The sequence below is a fragment of the Pseudoliparis swirei genome, chromosome 22, assembly GCF_029220125.1.
Source record: "Pseudoliparis swirei isolate HS2019 ecotype Mariana Trench chromosome 22, NWPU_hadal_v1, whole genome shotgun sequence".
Lineage (NCBI taxonomy): Eukaryota > Metazoa > Chordata > Actinopteri > Perciformes > Liparidae > Pseudoliparis > Pseudoliparis swirei.
This window is the reverse complement of record NC_079409.1, coordinates 23,511,257-23,531,186: the sequence shown is the minus strand read 5'-3', so window position 1 is coordinate 23,531,186 and position 19,930 is coordinate 23,511,257. Positions and strand designations below refer to the sequence as shown.

At 49.7% G+C, this 19,930-nt stretch overlaps 1 protein-coding gene across 1 annotated transcript in view; it reads left to right on the top strand.

Annotated features, from left to right (window-relative positions):
* Window positions 1-19,930, top strand: part of csmd3a (CUB and Sushi multiple domains 3a) — a 306,306-nt gene that overhangs the window by 86,014 nt on the left and 200,362 nt on the right. The window contains exons 5-11 of the mRNA XM_056445250.1: window positions 2,372-2,594; window positions 10,370-10,482; window positions 11,486-11,563; window positions 12,441-12,528; window positions 13,343-13,467; window positions 15,970-16,091; window positions 19,119-19,222. Coding sequence (XP_056301225.1) covers window positions 2,372-2,594; window positions 10,370-10,482; window positions 11,486-11,563; window positions 12,441-12,528; window positions 13,343-13,467; window positions 15,970-16,091; window positions 19,119-19,222 — 853 coding nt within the window. The remainder of the gene's footprint in view (window positions 1-2,371; window positions 2,595-10,369; window positions 10,483-11,485; window positions 11,564-12,440; window positions 12,529-13,342; window positions 13,468-15,969; window positions 16,092-19,118; window positions 19,223-19,930) is intronic.

Here is a 19,930-nt window from a genome sequence, read left to right as displayed (position 1 = left end):
GGTCCTCCTACAGAGCCAGGTGTCTACGGGAGCCCAGGAGGACAAACCAACCACTGGAGGGATGTTCAGTTGGATGCAATCTGCAACCATCTTACACACGGTTCCTTTCAGACATGTAGTATAAGTTAAAAACAACATATATTTATCCCTTTTTGTCTGAATCCTGGTAATATGACCCGCGGGGAAACGGAGCGGGGTCACATAGCTCCTGCGTGAGATGCAGAGCGTGGCCTCTGGGGTCAGGGGTCAGGGGCCCAGCAGCTGACATTTGCAAACATTTACCTGTGAGACTTGCCTCCAGATCTCTGTGACATTTATCTTGTTTCCATCCCTTTGGTTCTCCTGTGTTGAATCCCTCTCTCTCTCCTCGCCTTGTCCTCTCGGTGTCTCTGGGTTGCACTCTTGTGTTGTTGTGTCTTCACTCTGCTTCTCCTTATTTACACTTCTCCACCGCTTCATGGCCAAGAGGGATTTAATGTCCATTTAATTTCAGGTTACAGCCAATTACTCTCCGCATGCGCCGCGATCTCTTTGGGATAAATATAAAATACAAGATGAACATGGAGGCGCTCGGGATGAGCTGAGGGTGGAGACGCATCACGCCTCCACCCTCAGCTCAGGCTGGAGGCTCAACACCAGCGCCTGGTGTGTGAGAGAGAGAGTGTGTGTGTGGGGTGTGTGTGTGAGAGAGTGTGACTGAGAGTGTGTGTGTGTGTGTGTGTGAGTGTCTGTGTGTGTGTGTGTGAGTGTCTGTGTGTGTCTGTGTGTGTGTGTGTGAGTGTTTGTGTGTGTGTGTGAGTGTCTGTGTGTGTGTGTGTGTGTGCATCCTTAATGCTGGCGTGCTCCGCTTCCCACGCTGGAGACACACACACATTCCACAGCATCATGAACTCAGAGGACTGTGATGAACTATGACTCTAGGAGGAGGAGAAGAAGAGAGGTAGAGAGGAAGAGAAGAAGAGAGGAAGAGAGGAGAGAGGAAGAGATGATGAAGATAAACAAACTGCAGAATGAGCAGATTAATAATTCTGCCCATTGTTACTGACTAGAAACTCATGTTTATAATGTTAGCAGCTACTGGACTACTGTAGTACTGTAGTAAAGTACTACAGTAGTCCAGTAGTCCAGAACTACAGTAGTCCAGTACAACAGTAGTCCAGTAGTCCAGTACTACAGTAGTCCAGTACTAGTAGTAGTACTGGACTACTGTAGAACTGGACTAGGTTCTGGACCTGACCCCCTGTGTCTCTCAGTTCTTCCTTGTTGGTTCTCTGGTTTGCATTAATCTGAGGAGACGGTGACATGTTTTATGCCTGAAGACACTTTGACCCCGTGTTGACCTTTGAGTAGTAGCTCTGAAATAACCCAGAGCCCATGTGTCTCTCTCTCCCCCCCATGTGTCTCTCTCTCTCCCCCCCATGTGTCTCTCTCTCCCCCCCATGTGTCTGTCTCTCTCTCCCCCATGTGTCTCCACCCCCCCCCATGTGTCTGTCTCTCTCCCCCATGTGTCTGTCTCTCCCCATGTGTCTCCCCCATGTGTCTCTCTCTCTCCCCATGTGTCTCTCTCTCCCCCATGTGTCTCTCTCTCCCCATGTGTATCTCTCTCCCCATGTGTCTCTCTCTCCCCCATGTGTGTCTCTCCCATGTGTCTCTCTCTCCCCCATGTGTCTCTCTCTCCCCCATGTGTCTCTCTCCCCCATGTGTCTCTCTCTCCCCCATGTGTGTCTCTCCCATGTGTCTCTCTCTCCCCCATGTGTCTCTCTCCCCCATGTGTCTCTCTCTCCCCATGTGTCTCTCTCTCTCCATCATGTGTCTCTCTCTCTCCCATGTGTCTCTCTCCCCCATGTGTCTCTCTCTCCCCATGTGTCTCTCTCCCCCATGTGTCTCTCTCTCCCCCATGTGTCTCTCTCCCCATGTGTCTCTCTCTCCCCCATGTGTCTCTCTCTCCCATGTGTCTCTCTCTCCCCATGTGTCTCTCTCTCCCCCATGTGTCTCTCTCCCATGTGTCTCCCCCATGTGTCTCTCCCATGTGTCTCTCTCCCCCATGTGTCTCTCTCTCCCCATGTGTATCTCTCCCATGTGTGTCTCTCTCCCCCATGTGTCTCTCTCTCCCCCATGTGTGTCTCTCTCCCCATGTGTCTGTCTCTCTCTCCCCCATGTGTCTCTCTCTCCCCATGTGTATCTCTCTCCCCCATGTGTGTCTCTCCCCCATGTGTCTCTCTCCCCCATGTGTCTCTCCATCATGTGTCTCTCTCTCCCCCATGTGTCTCTCTCCCCCATGTGTCTGTCTCTCTCTCCCCCATGTGTCTGTCTCTCTCTCCCCCATGTGTCTGTCTCTCTCTCCCCATGTGTCTGTCTCTCTCCCCCCCAGCGGAGGACATGTGCGGCGGCACCCTGCGGGGCCCCAGCGGCCTCATCTCCAGCTTGGACGTGCCCAGCGGGGCCTCCGCGGGGGGCCTGGGCAGCAGCGGCGAGTGCAGGTGGACCGTCCTGGCCGAGCCGGGGGACACCATCTCCCTCGTGTTCACCGAGTTCCAGATGGAGGAGAAGCTGGACTACCTGGAGGTGGAGGGATCCGAACCGACAACCATCTGGTAAGCAGCGCGGCCGCGGGTCGGGCCGAGGTGTTCTGGAGACAAAGTGCCTCTGCCTCTCGCTGCAGACGTCACTGATCCTCTCTTGTAGTCATGTGACCTGCATTCTGCCTGGAAACCCACATGTAGGCCAGCAGGAACGTCCTGAACCAGAGAAGTGTCAGGAGCCAGTCGTGTGTGTGTGGGCTTCCCACCGCCGGGCCGATCCATTCCGACCCGACGGGGGTCAGAGAGTTTCTATTTATTTATTCTGTCGGACCGGTCCATTCTCTCAGTATTCAGGGGGTCACGCTGAGCACTGATCCTTCTCTATATATTTGATATTGCAGTATAATTGGCCCGGTCGGTTCTTGTGACTTGTGGCCGGCTCCCCTCGGCGGCCCGGTTCTGTTGGATCGGTGCAGCGCTGACGGAGGCTGCAGAGCTGTGAAGGTCTTCAGCTCCGTCAGATTCTCTTTCATGCCACAGAAGCTGTCTGAGTGTGAAGAGCAGCTGAAGGACCTCCGTCCTGAGACGCCTCGTCTTCCTCCGGACGGACGAAGAGCTTTGAAAACATCAGCGGAGAAACAAGATGGCGGCCATGCGGCGCGAGAGGCGTGCCTCACGTGGAGGGAGGGGCTGGAGGGGGCGGTTGGTCCTCATAAACCACAACAACAGGATTATGATGCAATAAGGACGCGTTCAGTTTGGTGATTAGTTTATTTACCCATCTGAGTCACGTGTGTGAGGAGTGATGGGTGTCGGTTTGTTTTCTTCCGATGCCGGTGCTAAATCGGTACTTTTTAAACGGTACCGGTTCCTAAACGGTGCCTGAACCGGTACTTAAAAAAGAAAGAAGCACAATGAGGACATTAAAAAGCTCTTCGGACAGATTCCCTACGGATATCAGACTGTCACGCTAGTAGCTAGCGCTAGCTACGAGCTAGCTTAAACATGGTTATAATGGCTCATGTATTATTTGTTGTCCTACTTTTATGAATGCAAGACTTAAATCAACGTCACGTCCTCCTCTGAGTTCAGCTGCTCTTCATCGTCTCCTCGTGTTCAGGGGGCCGGTGGCGGTCGGGCCCAGCCCGTGTGTGGCAGAGAGGCGGAGCTCCGATGAGTCATCAGAACCAGGAGAACAGGTTGACATGGAGGGCACGAAGACGCTCCGAGTGTCCAGAGAGAGAGGGGGAGCATGGCCTCCTGGGGTGGGCCTGGAACTACACTCCCCACCCTGCAGGACTTGTACACCAGGAGGTGCAGAACCAGAGCCGGCAGGATCATGAAGGATCCTCACCACCCCAACAACAGACTGTTTCAGCTGCTGCGGTCAGGCAGGCGCCTCCGTAGTCACGCTGCAAGAACAGAGAGACTGAGACGGAGTTTCTTTCCTCAGGCCATCAGGATTGTGAACTCCGACCTCACCAGGACCCCCACATAGACCCACACAACTGCCCCTCTTAGGCACACACACACACACACACACACACACACACACACACACACACACACACACACACTTACTGTAAATATTGTGTTGTTTTTTATTGTAAATAGTGTGTACTTGTTGCCCTTGCACATTCCTGCTGAGCATTGCCACTTTCATTTCACTGCACACCCTGTGTGTGTATGTGACAAATAAAACATCTTGAATCTTGAATCTTGAATCTTGAGCAGAACTCAGGTTCTGACTGTCTGCTGGACCCAGGGAGGAACTTTACTTACTTTTGACCAGTTTTTCCGTGGTGTGTTCCCCGCTGGGTTGAGCGTCTCTTATAAGAGGAGCACTTTAAATCAGCCGCATTAGGAACTTACAGGAAAACACCCAGCTGCATGCTAATGTGCTGTTCTATTGGTCCTCCGTGCGGTGTGTTCAGGGACCCGTTGAGGGGAGAACCTCGTGCTGCTGATGGACTTCACAGGATTTCTAGGCGTGACGTCGACGTCATTCCCAACGGAAAGCAGGAAATATGAAAAGCGTTCGACCCCCGACCTCCAGGCGACCGCCAGCCGTCTCCTCGTCCGGCTGGAGCGGCGCCTGGATTCTAAATGGCTGAAAGAAACTCCGATCAATCACTGAGCGGCACGCCGTGTTGTCCTGAGAGGCCTCACCCGATGGCCGGGGGGAGGCGACTCTGTCAGTGGAGAGGGGGGAGGGGGGGGGAGAGAGCGGGGGAGAGGGGGAGAGGGGGAGAGCGGGAGGAGCATCATCCTCTCTGAGGGGGAGGAGCATCATCGTCTCTGAGGGGGAGGAGCATCATCCTCTCTGAGGGGGAGGAGCATCATCGTCTCTGAGGGGGAGGAGCATCATCCTCTCTGAGGGGGAGGAGCATCATCGTCTCTGAGGGGGAGGAGCATCATCCTCTCCGAGGGGGAGGAGCATCATCCTCTCTGAGGGGGAGGAGCATCATCGTCTCTGAGGGGGAGGAGCATCATCGTCTCTGAGGGCAAAACAAATAGAATAGTAAGATACAAAAATAAAATAATAAAATAAGGGGGTATTAGGATATGAGGGTGTGAGGACGTGAGGATATGACGGTGTGATGACATGAGGATATGAGGACATGAGGATATGAGGGTGTGAGGACGTGAGGATATGAGGATATGAGGGTGTGAGGACATGAGGGTGTGAGGATATGAGGACATGAGGATATGATGGCATGAGTGTGTGAGGACGTGAGGATATGAGGACAAGAGGGTGTGAGGACGTGAGGACATGAGGGTGTGAGGATATGAGGATATGAGGACAAGAGGGTGTGAGGATATGAGGACATGAGGGTGTGAGGATATGATGGTGTGAGGACATGAGGATATGAGGACAAGAGGGTGTGAGGACATGAGGGTGTGAGGATATGATGGCATGAGGGTGTGAGGACGTGAGGATGTGAGGATATGAGGACATGAGGGTGTGAGGATATGATGGCATGAGGGTGTGAGGACGTGAGGACATGAGGATATGAGGACATGAGGGTGTGAGGACGTGAGGACATGAGAGTGTGAGGATATGATGGCATGAGGGTGTGAGGATGTGAGGATATGAGGACATGAGGACGTGAGGACATGAGGCTGTGAGGACATGAGGACATGAGGCTGTGAGGACGTGAGGACATGAGGACATGAGGCTGTGAGGACATGAGGGTGTGAGGATATGATGGCATGAGGGTGTGATGACGTGAGGATATGAGGACATGAGGGTGTGAGGATATGATGGTGTGAGGACATGAGGATATGAGGACAAGAGGGTGTGAGGACGTGAGGACATGAGGGTGTGAGGATATGAGGACAAGAGGGTGTGAGGATATGAGGACATGAGGGTGTGAGGATATGATGGTGTGAGGACATGAGGATATGAGGACAAGAGGGTGTGAGGACGTGAGGACATGAGGGTGTGAGGATATGATGGCATGAGGGTGTGAGGACGTGAGGATATGAGGGTGTGAGGACATGAGGGTGTGAGGATATGATGGCATGAGGGTGTGAGGACGTGAGGACATGAGGATATGAGGACATGAGGGTGTGAGGACGTGAGGACATGAGAGTGTGAGGATATGATGGCATGAGGGTGTGAGGACGTGAGGATATGAGGATATGAGGATATGAGGACATGAGGACGTGAGGACATGAGGGTGTGAGGATATGATGGCATGAGGGTGTGAGGACGTGAGGATATGAGGATATGAGGACATGAGGATGTGAGGACATGAGGGTGTGAGGATATGATGGCATGAGGGTGTGATGACGTGAGGATATGAGGACATGAGGGTGTGAGGACGTGAGGGTGTGAGGACATGAGGACATGAAGATATGAGGGTGTGAGGATATGATGGCATGAGGACATGAGGGTGTGAGGATGTGAGGATATGAGGACATGAGGACATGAGGGTGTGAGGACATGAGGGTGTGAGGACATGAGGGTGTGAGGACATGAGGACATGAAGATACACATCAACCACTAACTGTGTTCCCTTGAGCAGAGACAACCTGGAGTCTGACTCCCCCAGAGAGACGCTCTGTGTTCTTCTTCCTTGAGTCCGTGATGGTGAAGCTCTGCTCACCGAGGATCACACGTCTGAAACACACACAACATGCACACGTCTGTTTCCTCTCTCCTTTCCTACCTCCTAGCCTCCCGTTCCTCTGCAGATGTTTCTGATTGCGTAATCTCACTCTTTGCACGTTGTAAACATAACGAGGAAGACGAGGCTTCAGAAGCAGATTTCCATTTGCCGGGCGATGTGGCGTAACGAGCGAGCTGAACACGAGCTCCTCTGTTCCAACAGCAGAACCCACAATATCCACAGAGGAGGAGAGAAGAGCCCCGAGGCCGGAGCGCCAGCTTTGGGTTGCATTACCATGTGTATTGGATTCAATTTCTTCTTCCTGGGATTTATTATTGATCTTCCCAGGCAAAATATAACTCATCAGAGTGTCTCCAGAAGCTCTCCTCTCCTGCAGGCCGCCGGCCGAGATGCTTAATTGAAGGAATTTGAATTGACAATCGAGCCGGGCAATTAGTGTGAGAACAAGTGTGCACCTGGGGAGAGTCTGCTGAGGGTATAGAATACTTCTAAGACCACTCCGTCTTATTATTATTATTATTATAGGATATGGGTGTGAGGGAAAGATCACCCAATAATAACAATAATAATAATGGATTCCATGTATAAGGACCTCAGAGTGCCACAGAGCCAGTACATGATGATGAGATGTGTATTTGTATTCAGTCAATCAAATACAAGACAATATTATTGTATATAATATACAAAACAGAAAGACTGGAAAGGTAGAAGCAAAAAATGCTTATATATTCCTATCCTCAATTATTATCAAATAAATCAGAAAATTAATATGAAATAAAGAAAAATAAGAGAAAATTATATATATATATATATATATATATACATCTTCCATATAAATACATTTCAATCACACTTATAACTCTCAAGAATCGTTCATAAATAATTCCTTTGAAAACCATATATGAGTTAAACCTTTCTTATATCTATTTTTAATGTTTGGACTCCTACAATAGAAATACATCTTTTAATCCCTTTTTTAGCCTTTTGTCTTTGCCTTTACTCTCATGTATTGAAAACAAACTCTGTACACAGTTAAAACAATAAAAAAAGGAGCATTTGAAACAAGTCATAAAGTCAACTAAAAGTGATAAAAGCCTTCCTGAATAAAAGGTCTTAGAGTCCAGAGACCAGGGACCAGGACCTGAGACCAGAGACCAGGACCAGTACCTGAGACCAGCACCTGAGACCAGTACCTGAGACCAGCACCTGAGACCAGCACCTGAGACCAGAGACCAGGGACCTGAGACCAGAGACCAGGACCTGAGACCAGAGACCAGAGACTAGAGACCAAGACTTGAGACCAGAGACCAGAAACCTGGACTCGTGCTCTCGGGCCACGCTCGTCCCTTTGGGATTCTCCACGTCGGCGTGTGGAGGGGATTGCCTGCTCCCTGTAACCCCTCATCTCATCTCATCCAATCAGGACCACTTCAGGCTCTTGTGAGAACTCTGGACATGTCCCCGTCCCCCATCATTCCTTCAGACGCCCCGCATCGATGTGAAGCTGCGTGGATGCAAAGCGACGCGTAGACACTCGAGCGGCACTGTGAGCGCTGGCTGCTGTCGCTCTGAGGACACGAGGCGGCTCGCGTCACCAGGATGTGTTGCGTAACCTTTTGACTGCAGTTAAAAATGTGATGCGCCCGCAGATACAAGCGTCCACGCCGGAGGAGTCGTCCGTACGGCGTCGTTGAGCCTTTATTTACTGTTAATGGCGGCTCATGCTTCACTTGCTCCGCCGTGCTTGGCGGAGGCGATAACCGTATATATTCCCCTCTGCCGGTCCTCTGGACGGGGAGCGCTTTATGGCCACGGTGCATTTTATTTGAGATTTTCTTGCAGAGATCTCGTGATCATTTGCAGCTTTTACGACAGAAAGCATCGCGGCCGACGCTTCTAAAGAACCCGCGGCCTGAAGGCTTCTGCTTCTCCCCCTCCGCATGTGTTCGTGTCATGAGCGTTTCATCCGTGATTCAAGGAAAGCAAAGATCAACTGTTGTGTGAAAATCAATTCCCCTGTAACTCGTCACCAGGCGCTGCCATCAGGGCCTCTCTGGAGGAGGATTTGAATACAATCTCATTTAGTTTGCTGATTTAATTAACAATAAAACATGCAGCAGCCTCAAATCTGTCTGGCAGATGTAGTTGTGAAGTCATACAGTTCCGATGTGAAGGGCTTGAACCAGCGGAGTCATCAAACCAGAGAGGCGGAGTCTAGTCGTCGATGCATGTTTCTATACCTGCAACGGCCACCGGGGGACCGGGCCACCCTCTCCCCCGTTTCCCTCTCTGCCACATTCATTCCCTCTTTATGTTGTCTGCCTCTGGTCGCTCTGCAGCGATGCAAAAGAGATTACAGAGAAAAACAAACCGTAAACTCTCCTCCACACACAGTGAGAGGCGTACCTCCCCCTCTCCCAGCTCTGAGCCCATCGGGGAGCGCGGGGCCGAGCCGGTCCGCTCTTATTGAAAGCCGGTCCCGAGCCCCTGTTTGATGCCAGATTGGCTCGGCGTGCCGGTGCCCGTGGTGCGACAGGGCGTGGTGGGTTGCTAGGCAACAGAAACAAGCCACAGCCGGTCAGCCAGACAAACGAGAAGCTTTAAATCGCTGCAACTACAGAAGCTCCCCGATGCTGCAGCCTGCATACAACCTCTGATCCAAAGACAACCGCCCTGCACAGGCTGTCAGTGACACACACACACACACACACACACACACACCTGCATATAGGTTGTTACGGCCTCTCGGTTGCCTAGAGGCGCACAGGCCGTGTCATACATATATATAAGAGATACAGCTCGGACAAGGGGGGAACAATAAGGTGAAATACTGAAGGAAACAAGGAATATTTATTGTCAGATCTAAGGCTCAACAAAGGCACTGAAACAGAAGCAAACGGGCGTAAGGCTCTCCGAGGCCGACACGACGGACCAAGAGGTCACACTGAACGACGCCCTGTCTGACCACCGGGGACGACAGACAGCTTCACCCACAGAGACACACATGGTGGCCGACAGCACGGTCACAGACCTGGGGGTGTACATGTCCGCCCACTGATCAGGTGGTGCTGCTCCAGGCGTGCCAGACCTGGAAGAGATAACTCCACCCTCTTCCTGGAAGAGGCCTGTCTACGTCAGGGGGCGTAACAGAGGCACAAACCAGCATGCCTGATGGACCGCGGAGGTCTGGATGGTGGAATATGCCGACTACCAACTCTTCATCCACTCTTCATCTTCATTGTGTTGTTCCTGTGTTTTAATGTGTGTGTCATGATTCCTTCTGGTCACATGACATCTATGACACCTGTCCATCCTGGAGAGGGATCCTCCTCTGTTCTCTCCTCAAGGGTTCTGACCTTTTACCCTGAAGGGTTGTTTAGGAGTTGTTCCTGATCCCATGTGAGGTCAAAGGTCAAAGGTCAGGGATGTCTATGTGTACAGATTGTAAAGCACTCCGAGACACATTTGTAATTTGTGAAAATGGGCTCTACAAATAAAGTGAAGTGAAGTGAACATACGACCCCGCGCAGTCCGAGTTGAGATGGGCTCCCCTGAGGTTTCAGGCGCTGTTTGTTATCCAGACATGTGTAATGGATCCATGATGCCCTCCTTCTGTTCTGAGAGGTTTCCATTCATTTCTTTCCACCTTCCTCGATGACCCGCGTCCCCTCTGTGGCTCAAGGAAGTAACATGAACGTTGGTTTGTTTCAGGGTAACTGGGATGAACATCCCGGCGCCCATCATCAGCACCAAGAACTGGCTGCGGCTGCACTTTGTGACGGAGAGCAGCCACCGGCACAAAGGCTTCAGGGCGCAGTACCAAGGTGAGACGGCTTCACCACACGGGGACCTCATCCAGAGAAACACGCGACCACACTGTGATCTGTGTGGACTGAATATTCAGCAGTGTGATTAATACCCCTCTGTCGGGGCATTACGGTCTGTGCTGCTTCAAACCACTGACTTCAAAGGGCCGTGTTCATCAGGAAACGTAAGAGATCAATACTGCATCGCTTCCCTCTCCTCAAACCTCAGCTCAATACTCCATGAGCCTGACTTTGTTCTGCGGCGTGACTTTAATGTCACTTCTGCATATACTACGCCGTACAGGCTTAAAGCCACGCCCAGTCCTCAGAGGAGACCTGGTCCTCAGAGGAGACCTGGACCTCAGAGGAGACCTGGACCTCAGAGGAGACCTGGTCCTCAGAGGAGACCTGGACCACAGAGGAGACCTGGACCTCAGAGGAGACCTGGACCACAGAGGAGACCTGGTCCTCAGAGGAGACCTGGACCACAGAGGAGACCTGGTCCTCAGAGGAGACCTGGACCTCAGAGGAGACCTGGACCACACAGCTCTGTAGACGCCGTCACAAGCATGTGTGGCAACATGAGACCAGATGCATGAACACGTCTCGCCTGCTGCGTAGGACCCTCTGGGCTGAGCTGTGTGTTTGAGGTTCAACCATGTGACCTGCAGCCAGCTCAGCCCAGAGGCCCCGCCCCCTCTTTGGAGCAGCCGTGTTCTCCACGCCGGTGTCACCATGAAGACGCCTCCCTGCTCGGCGTGTCGGTCTTCATTGCAGGCGTCGGGCTGCGTGAGTGTCCCCCCTAGAAGCTTCAACTCAAAGTCTGCTCTGAACCGTCGATGAACATCCTGTTTGATAAGTCAAATGAACAATCACGAGAAACTAATCCAGGTTTTATGGGATGTCCGGGCCAACCGGCAGGAAGAGGATGCTCTGAGCGTCAGGAGCCATGCTGGACGTGTGTCATCACTGAACTGTGACTCCTCACATCTAATGAACTCTTTCTGTTGCTCCCAACCAGTGAAGAGCTCCGGAGAGCTTAAATCCAGAGGCGTCAAGCTCTTCCCGGGAAAGGACAACAGCAACAAGCTGTCTCTGAGTGAGTCTTTACCTCTTCTTATGATGTCATGGTTTGGCTCTGGTTTGTGTTTCTGTTTCCTTGGTAGGAGCACGAGTCTCTCTTCTGTTTCCCGGCCTCGTTAAGGACAGCTCAGTTAATTGTTGATGTTTCCGCGTCCCGGCCCGTCGTGTCGGCGCTGCGCTCCACACACAGCGGGCGCCGCGGCTGAGCGAGCGCTCGCCGTCAGCTGATTGGTGTTCACTTCAGGACAAAGTGAATTCTAATAGCTGCGGCGCTTCCTCATTAGCATAAACCTGGGAGGCAGTTCCCTCTCCCGCCACAGCGGGCTGAACACCGGCGTGATAGCGGGTTGTAATCTTTATTACCCGTCAGAGATCCCACACTGCAGAGACATGAATAATGCAGAGCGGCTCTCCTAGATCATCCACAAGACGACAGACATGCCTCGTGTGCCCGCTGGATTCTTTGAAGATAATTGAACGCATAACTGTTTTATTACCAGAGACAATCAGCTCAAAGCTAATGAGCTGCCTGAGCGTCTCCTTTGTGTGGCCTCGCTGCAGACATGACGATGACCTGAATGAGGTCGCTGCGTGGCGCGTCTCACTGGCAGCGTCTTTAAGACCCGATGATGAGCTTGTTAAAGTCCGTCTCCCTCTCCACGCGCCACAGCCAGGCCGAGGTCTGCATGACGGCGTCACGGCGTCTCCGGCTTCATGCAGACCTCGGCCAGTCGACGCCATGCGTGCCGCTCTGCCAGGACATCGGGGTTCATCGTTGTGGGCGTCGATGTGTTTGAGGCCGAGCGCCATGAGAGTTCTCTGTCCTCCACCTTCTCACTGCAGTGGGGCGTTGAACGTGTTCCTCTCCTCTTCCTCCTGCTCTTCCTCCTCAGTGAACGAAGGAGGAGTCAAGCAGGTGCCGAACTACTGTCCTGACCCGGGGGAGACGGAGAACGGCAAACGGGTCGGCTCCAACTTCAGGTGAGTCGCAGCTGATGGAGCGCCGCCTCCTGCCTCGGGGTCACGACCTCGGGGTCACGACCTCGGGGTCACGACCTCGGGGTCACGACCTCGGGGTCACGACCTCAGGGTCACGACCCGCAGCCTCTTCCGCTGCAGTGACATCACGTCTGGAGCGTGATGGTGGATCATCTTCTGACCATGCAGTATCCAGTCTGAAGCAGAGCCAATCAGCTTCTTCTTCCTCATTCTTCTTCTTCTCATTCTTCTTCCTCCTCCTCAGTCTTCTTCTTCCTCCTCCTCAGTCTTCTTCTTCTTCTCATTCTTCTTCCTCCTCCTCCTCAGTCTTCTTCTTCTTCTCATTCTTCTTCCTCCTCCTCCTCAGTCTTCTTCTTCTCCTTCTTCTTCCTCCTCCTCAGTCGTCTTCTTCTTAATCTCCTTCTCCTTCTTCTCCATCACGTCTGGAGCGTGTGATGGTGGATCATCTTCTTGCTCATGCAGTATTCAGTCTGAGCCAATCAGCTTTCAGGAGAGGACCCCACACACAGAGGTGCTTGTCTGGTGAGAACAGTGAAGAGAGGTACGGTGAGGTGGAGCTCCGTGCAGCAGCTGCCCTCTGTCCTCAGGTGTTTGATATCATCTCCTCTTCCCCTCGGGTAGCTTCACCTGACAGCATCATTCCTGTCTCGCATCATGTGTGAAGCTAACGGAGGTGTGAGGAGTTAGCGTGTGGAAGCTGTCTCTGTTCATAGATACATCTGTGATGTGTGTGCACAGCGTCAGCCTCTTGTGGCGCTCAGTAAAGCGCCTCAGAGCTAACCGTGTCTGTCCGCAGCGTCGGGGCCACGGCTCAGTTCACCTGTGACGAGGACCACGTGCTGCAGGGCTCCAAGACCATCACCTGCCAGCGCGTGGCCGAGGTGTTCGCCGCCTGGAGCGACCACCGGCCGGTCTGCAAGGGTGAGGCTCGCATACATGTGCTAACAACATTAGCTTGAGCTCCTGCTCCTGACTGTGAACACAACGTAGTGAGTTATCATTGAGAATAAGGGTCTATAGTATTGTGAGTTATCATTTAGAATAAGGGTCTATAGTATTGTGAGTTATCATTTAGAATAAGGGTCTATAGTATTGTGAGTTATCATTGAGAATAAGGGTCTATAGTATTGTGAGTTATCATTTAGAATAAGGGTCTATAGTATTGTGAGTTATCATTTAGAATAAGGGTCTATAGTATTGTGAGTTATCATTTAGAATAAGGGTCTATAGTATTGTGAGTTATCATTGAGAATAAGGGTCTATAGTATTGTGAGTTGTCATTTAGAATAAGGGTCTATAGTATTGTGAGTTATCATTTAGAATAAGGGTCTATAGTATTGTGAGTTATCATTGAGAATAAGGGTCTATAGTATTTTGAGTTGTCATTTAGAATAAGGGTCTATAGTATTGTGAGTTATCATTTAGAATAAGGGTCTATAGTATTTTGAGTTGTCATTTAGAATAAGGGTCTATAGTATTGTGAGTTATCATTTAGAATAAGGGTCTATAGTATTGTGAGTTATCATTTAGAATAAGGGTCTATAGTATTGTGAGTTGTCATTTAGAATAAGGGTCTATAGTATTGTGAGTTATCATTTAGAATAAGGGTCTATAGTATTGTGAGTTATCATTGAGAATAAGGGTCTATAGTATTGTGAGTTATCATTGAGAATAAGGGTCTATAGTATTGTGAGTTATCATTGAGAATAAGGGTCTATAGTATTGTGAGTTGTCATTTAGAATAAGGGTCTATAGTATTGTGAGTTATCATTGAGAATAAGGGTCTATAGTATTGTGAGTTGTCATTTAGAATAAGGGTCTATAGTATTGTGAGTTATCATTGAGAATAAGGGTCTATAGTATTGTGAGTTGTCATTTAGAATAAGGGTCTATAGTATTGTGAGTTGTCATTTAGAATAAGGGTCTATAGTATTGTGAGTTATCATTTAGAATAAGGGTCTATAGTATTGTGAGTTATCATTTAGAATAAGGGTCTATAGTATTGTGAGTTATCATTTAGAATAAGGGTCTATAGTATTGTGAGTTATCATTGAGAATAAGGGTCTATAGTATTGTGAGTTATCATTTAGAATAAGGGTCTATAGTATTGTGAGTTATCATTGAGAATAAGGGTCTATAGTATTGTGAGTTGTCATTTAGAATAAGGGTCTATAGTATTGTGAGTTATCATTGAGAATAAGGGTCTATAGTATTGTGAGTTATCATTTAGAATAAGGGTCTATAGTATTGTGAGTTATCATTTAGAATAAGGGTCTATAGTATTGTGAGTTATCATTGAGAATAAGGGTCTATAGTATTGTGAGTTATCATTTAGAATAAGGGTCTATAGTATTGTGAGTTATCATTGAGAATAAGGGTCTATAGTATTGTGAGTTATCATTGAGAATAAGGGTCTATAGTATTGTGAGTTATCATTTAGAATAAGGGTCTATAGTATTGTGAGTTATCATTGAGAATAAGGGTCTATAGTATTGTGAGTTATCATTTAGAATAAGGGTCTATAGTATTGTGAGTTATCATTGAGAATAAGGGTCTATAGTATTGTGAGTTGTCATTTAGAATAAGGGTCTATAGTATTGTGAGTTATCATTGAGAATAAGGGTCTATAGTATTGTGAGTTGTCATTTAGAATAAGGGTCTATAGTATTGTGAGTTATCATTGAGAATAAGGGTCTATAGTATTGTGAGTTATCATTTAGAATAAGGGTCTATAGTATTGTGAGTTGTCATTTAGAATAAGGGTCTATAGTATTGTGAGTTATCATTTAGAATAAGGGTCTATAGTATTGTGAGTTATCATTGAGAATAAGGGTCTATAGTATTGTGAGTTATCATTGAGAATAAGGGTCTATAGTATTGTGAGTTGTCATTTAGAATAAGGGTCTATAGTATTGTGAGTTATCATTGAGAATAAGGGTCTATAGTATTGTGAGTTGTCATTTAGAATAAGGGTCTATAGTATTGTGAGTTATCATTGAGAATAAGGGTCTATAGTATTGTGAGTTATCATTGAGAATAAGGGTCTATAGTATTGTGAGTTATCATTTAGAATAAGGGTCTATAGTATTGTGAGTTATCATTTAGAATAAGGGTTTATAGTATTGTGAGTTATCATTTAGAATAAGGGTCTATAGTATTGTGAGTTGTCATTTAGAATAAGGGTCTATAGTATTGTGAGTTATCATTTAGAATAAGGGTCTATAGTATTGTGAGTTATCATTGAGAATAAGGGTCTATAGTATTGTGAGTTATCATTGAGAATAAGGGTCTATAGTATTGTGAGTTGTCATTTAGAATAAGGGTCTATAGTATTGTGAGTTGTCATTTAGAATAAGGGTCTATAGTATTGTGAGTTGTCATTTAGAATAACTTATAACTTGTGTTTATGTTGGACTCTTCCAGTGAAGACATGCGGCTCCAACCTTCAAGGACCTTCTGGGACCTTCACGTCCCCCAACTTCCCCATTCAGTACGAGAGCAACTCCCAGTGTGTGTGGATCATCACCGCCAGCGACCCCACCAAGGTCAGGGGTCAACTTCTTCTTCTTCTTCTTCTTCTTCTTCTTCTTCTTCTTCTTCTTCTTCTTCTTGTCCTCCGTCGTCTTCTTCTTCTTGTCCTCCGTCGTCTTCTTCTTAATCTCCTGCTGCGGTGTGTGCAATCTGGCGTAATCTGGTGTACCATGGTGCAATCTGGCGTAATCTGGTGTACCATGGTGTACTATGATGTAATCTGGTGTAACATGGTGTAAACTGGTATAATCTGGTGTAAACTGGTATAATCTGGTGTACCATGGTGTACTATGATGTAATCTGGTGTAAACTGGTATATTCTGGTGTAACATGGTGTAATCTGGTGTAAACTGGTATAATCTGGTGTACCATGGTGTACTATGATGTAATCTGGTGTAACATGGTGTGAACTGGTATAATATGGTGTACCATGGTGTAATCTGGTGTAAACTGGTATAATATGGTGTAATCTGGTATAATATGGTGTAATCTGGTATTATCTGGTGTAACATGGTGTAATCTGGTGTAAACTGGTGTAATCTGGTATTATATGGTGTAACATGGTGTAATCTGGTGTAATCTGGTGTAACATGGTGTAACATGGTATAATCTGGAGTAATCTGGTGTAACGTCCCATGTGTGTCTCCTAAAGGAGTGCCCCAGCCCTCGTAGATCTGTGAGTCTGTGGCCCTCCAGGCAGTAATCTCTCACCTGTATACACGACCCGTCCCTCCCACCTGAGCGCAGAGCACTTGTCTCCACATCCCCTCCCAGTTACGTGTTTATGTCCACGTCTTTTTCTCAAGGTGGGAGAAGGTCACATAGAATATGCATGTCCCTCATTAGTGTGCACCGCTGCTTCACACCGGCTGCTGGCAGGTGGACAATTTGCCTTATTTGTCTTTGGGAACTGAAATTCCAGTTGAATGAAATCAGATGTCCCCGTGAAGAGGGCGGCGCCGCGCCCGGTGGTCATTATTGACGCTGCGCTGCAGTCCATCACACGGCAGCCTGAGAGACGTCGACACCGGGGTGGCGGCTAAGTGCTATCCTGCTAATACACAACAACTAACCAACTAGCACTTACCAGAGCTGGCAAGTGGCCGCGCTCTGAGCCGCCGCTCGGCAACACGCCGTCGACTTGGCACCGAAGTCAGAGCATTAGTGTTCTTATGGTCATTATGTTGATGCGTCGTAATGAGGCTGTTATACATGAGGCCGAGCACGCAGCCGCTGTCCCAATGGCCATAGAGAGGTGCTGAGGCCGAGCACGCAATGTGTCATCACGCCATCACGTCATCCCTTCTCTGGCCACGAGTCCGCGTGGGCAGGTGGAGGTGAGTCAGACTCTCTGAACATGGTGTTATCTCAGTGTCACGTTATGTACATGTGTTCAGGACCATTGACGGAGGACGAATCTCAGGGCTGAACGCGGAGAGGCTGTTCCACGTTCTGGGCTCACATGTGCTCATCGTGATTGTTTTTCAGGATTTGATCTGTGCAGATGCTGCCGTCGCTTTGCATTTGGCCTTGACGGATGTGCGTGGTGTCCTTTTTGTTTGCCGGTCCTGGAACAGTACACGGCAGCACGCTCTTTAGGTTCCGCTCTAGAGGAACACTCCTAAAGGTTGAATTATGACTTTCAGATACACGTGATGTTCGGTTCTTTGGTAATGAAACTTGAGAATCATTTTGAATTCTTCGAGTTATGGCCACAAATGCCTCAGAAATGCTACTTGGGCTAATGCTAAGCTAACCGGAAGTCGCCGTTCTAGAGGACCTACAGACCTGTGCTTTTAGGGCCGTACAAAGATCCTCGAGGGAAATTGTTCCACCAAATTTCAAGCAGTTTGGACCTTTTTCTGAGGAGTTGTGGATTTTATAAAGAATGACCAGTAGGGGCGACACTGAGCGCTTTTCTCTTGTTTAACGCCTAACAGGCGACTCTGGGCGCCGCGGAGACATTGAGTACAGGGTGGGAACCGGGTGGACAATGACTATCACCTGGAGAAGAGAGCAACAGCATTGGGCTGGGACCCCTTGGGTCCACTAGTGTGCACAGAGGGCCTCCAGGGCCGGAGGCCTGCAGGTGTGTGTGCTCCAGCAGGTGTGTGTGCTCCAGCAGGTGTGTGTGCTCCAGTAGGTGTGTGTGCTCCAGCAGGTGTGTGTGCTCCAGCAGGTGTGTGTGCTCCAGCAGGTGTGTGTGCTCCAGCAGGTGTGTGTGCTCCAGCAGGTGTGTGTGCTCCAGCAGGTGTGTGTGCTCCAGCAGGTGTGTGTGCTCCAGCAGGTGTGTGTGCTCCAGCAGGTGGTGTGTGCTCCAGCAGGTGTGTGTGCTCCAGCAGGTGTGTGTGCTCCAGCAGGTGTGTGTGCTCCAGCAGGTGTGTGTGCTCCAGCAGGTGTGTGTGCTCCAGCAGGTGTGTGTGCTCCAGCAGGTGTGTGTGCTCCAGCAGGTGTGTGTGCTCCAGCAGGTGTGTGCTCCAGCAGGTGTGTGTGCTCCAGCAGGTGTGTGTGCTCCAGCAGGTGTGTGCTCCAGCAGGTGTGCTCCAGCAGGTGTGTGTGCTCCAGCAGGTGTGTGCTCCAGCAGGTGTGTGTGCTCCAGCAGGTGTGTGTGCTCCAGCAGGTGTGTGTGTGCTCCAGCAGGTGTGTGCTCCAGCAGGTGTGTGCTCCAGCAGGTGTGTGTGTGTGCTCCAGCAGGTGTGTGCTCCAGCAGGTGTGTGTGCTCCAGCAGGTGTGTGCTCCAGCAGGTGTGTGTGCTCCAGCAGGTGTGTGTGCTCCAGTAGGTGTGTGTGCTCCAGCAGGTGTGTGTGCTCCAGCAGGTGTGTGTGCTCCAGCAGGTGTGTGTGCTCCAGCAGGTGTGTGTGCTCCAGCAGGTGTGTGTGCTCCAGCAGGTGTGTGCTCCAGCAGGTGTGTGTGCTCCAGCAGGTGTGTGTGCTCCAGCAGGTGTGTGTGCTCCAGCAGGTGTGTGTGCTCCAGCAGGTGTGTGTGCTCCAGCAGGTGTGTGTGCTCCAGCACGCCATTCAAGCCTTTTCATTTGATCACAGGTCATCCAGATCAACTTCGAAGAGTTTGACCTGGAGATCGGCTACGACTCGCTGACCACTGGAGACGGAGGGGGAGTAGGAGACTCCAAGACAATAATACAAGTGTGAGTATCACATGCACATTCCTCTATGCTCCTGGAACATCAGACTGGCCTCTCATTGGATAACGTCTCCTCTGGAGTCATGACGTACCCGGAGTGAAGTTATCACCTGGAACTACCAATAAACCCTGAAGAGACTGAAGGACGAGAATCTGATCCCACACATTTATATGATGAATGTGGGTCCTGAAGTGGCTTGTGTTTGTCTCCCTTACCTTACCTGTCCTTACCCGTCCTTACCTGTCCTGTCCTTACCTGTCTTACCCTACCTGTCCTTACCCATCCTTACCTGTCCTGTCCTTACCTTACCTGTCCTTACCTGTCCTGTCCTTACCTGTCTTACCCTACCTGTCCTGTCCTTACCTGTCTTACCCTACCTGTCCTTACCCATCCTTACCTGTCCTTACCTGTCCTGTCCTTACCTGTCTTACCCTACCTGTCCTTACCCGTCCTTACCTGTCCTGTCCTTACCTGTCTTACCCTACCTGTCCTTACCCGTCCTTACCTGTCCTGTCCTTACCTGTCCTGTCCTTACCTGTCTTACCCTACCTGTCCTTACCCATCCTTACCTGTCCTTACCTGTCCTGTCCTTACCTGTCTTACCCTACCTGTCCTTACCCGTCCTTACCTGTCCTGTCCTTACCTGTCTTACCCTACCTGTCCTTACCTGTCCTGTCCTTACCTGTCCTGTCCTTACCTGTCTTACCCTAC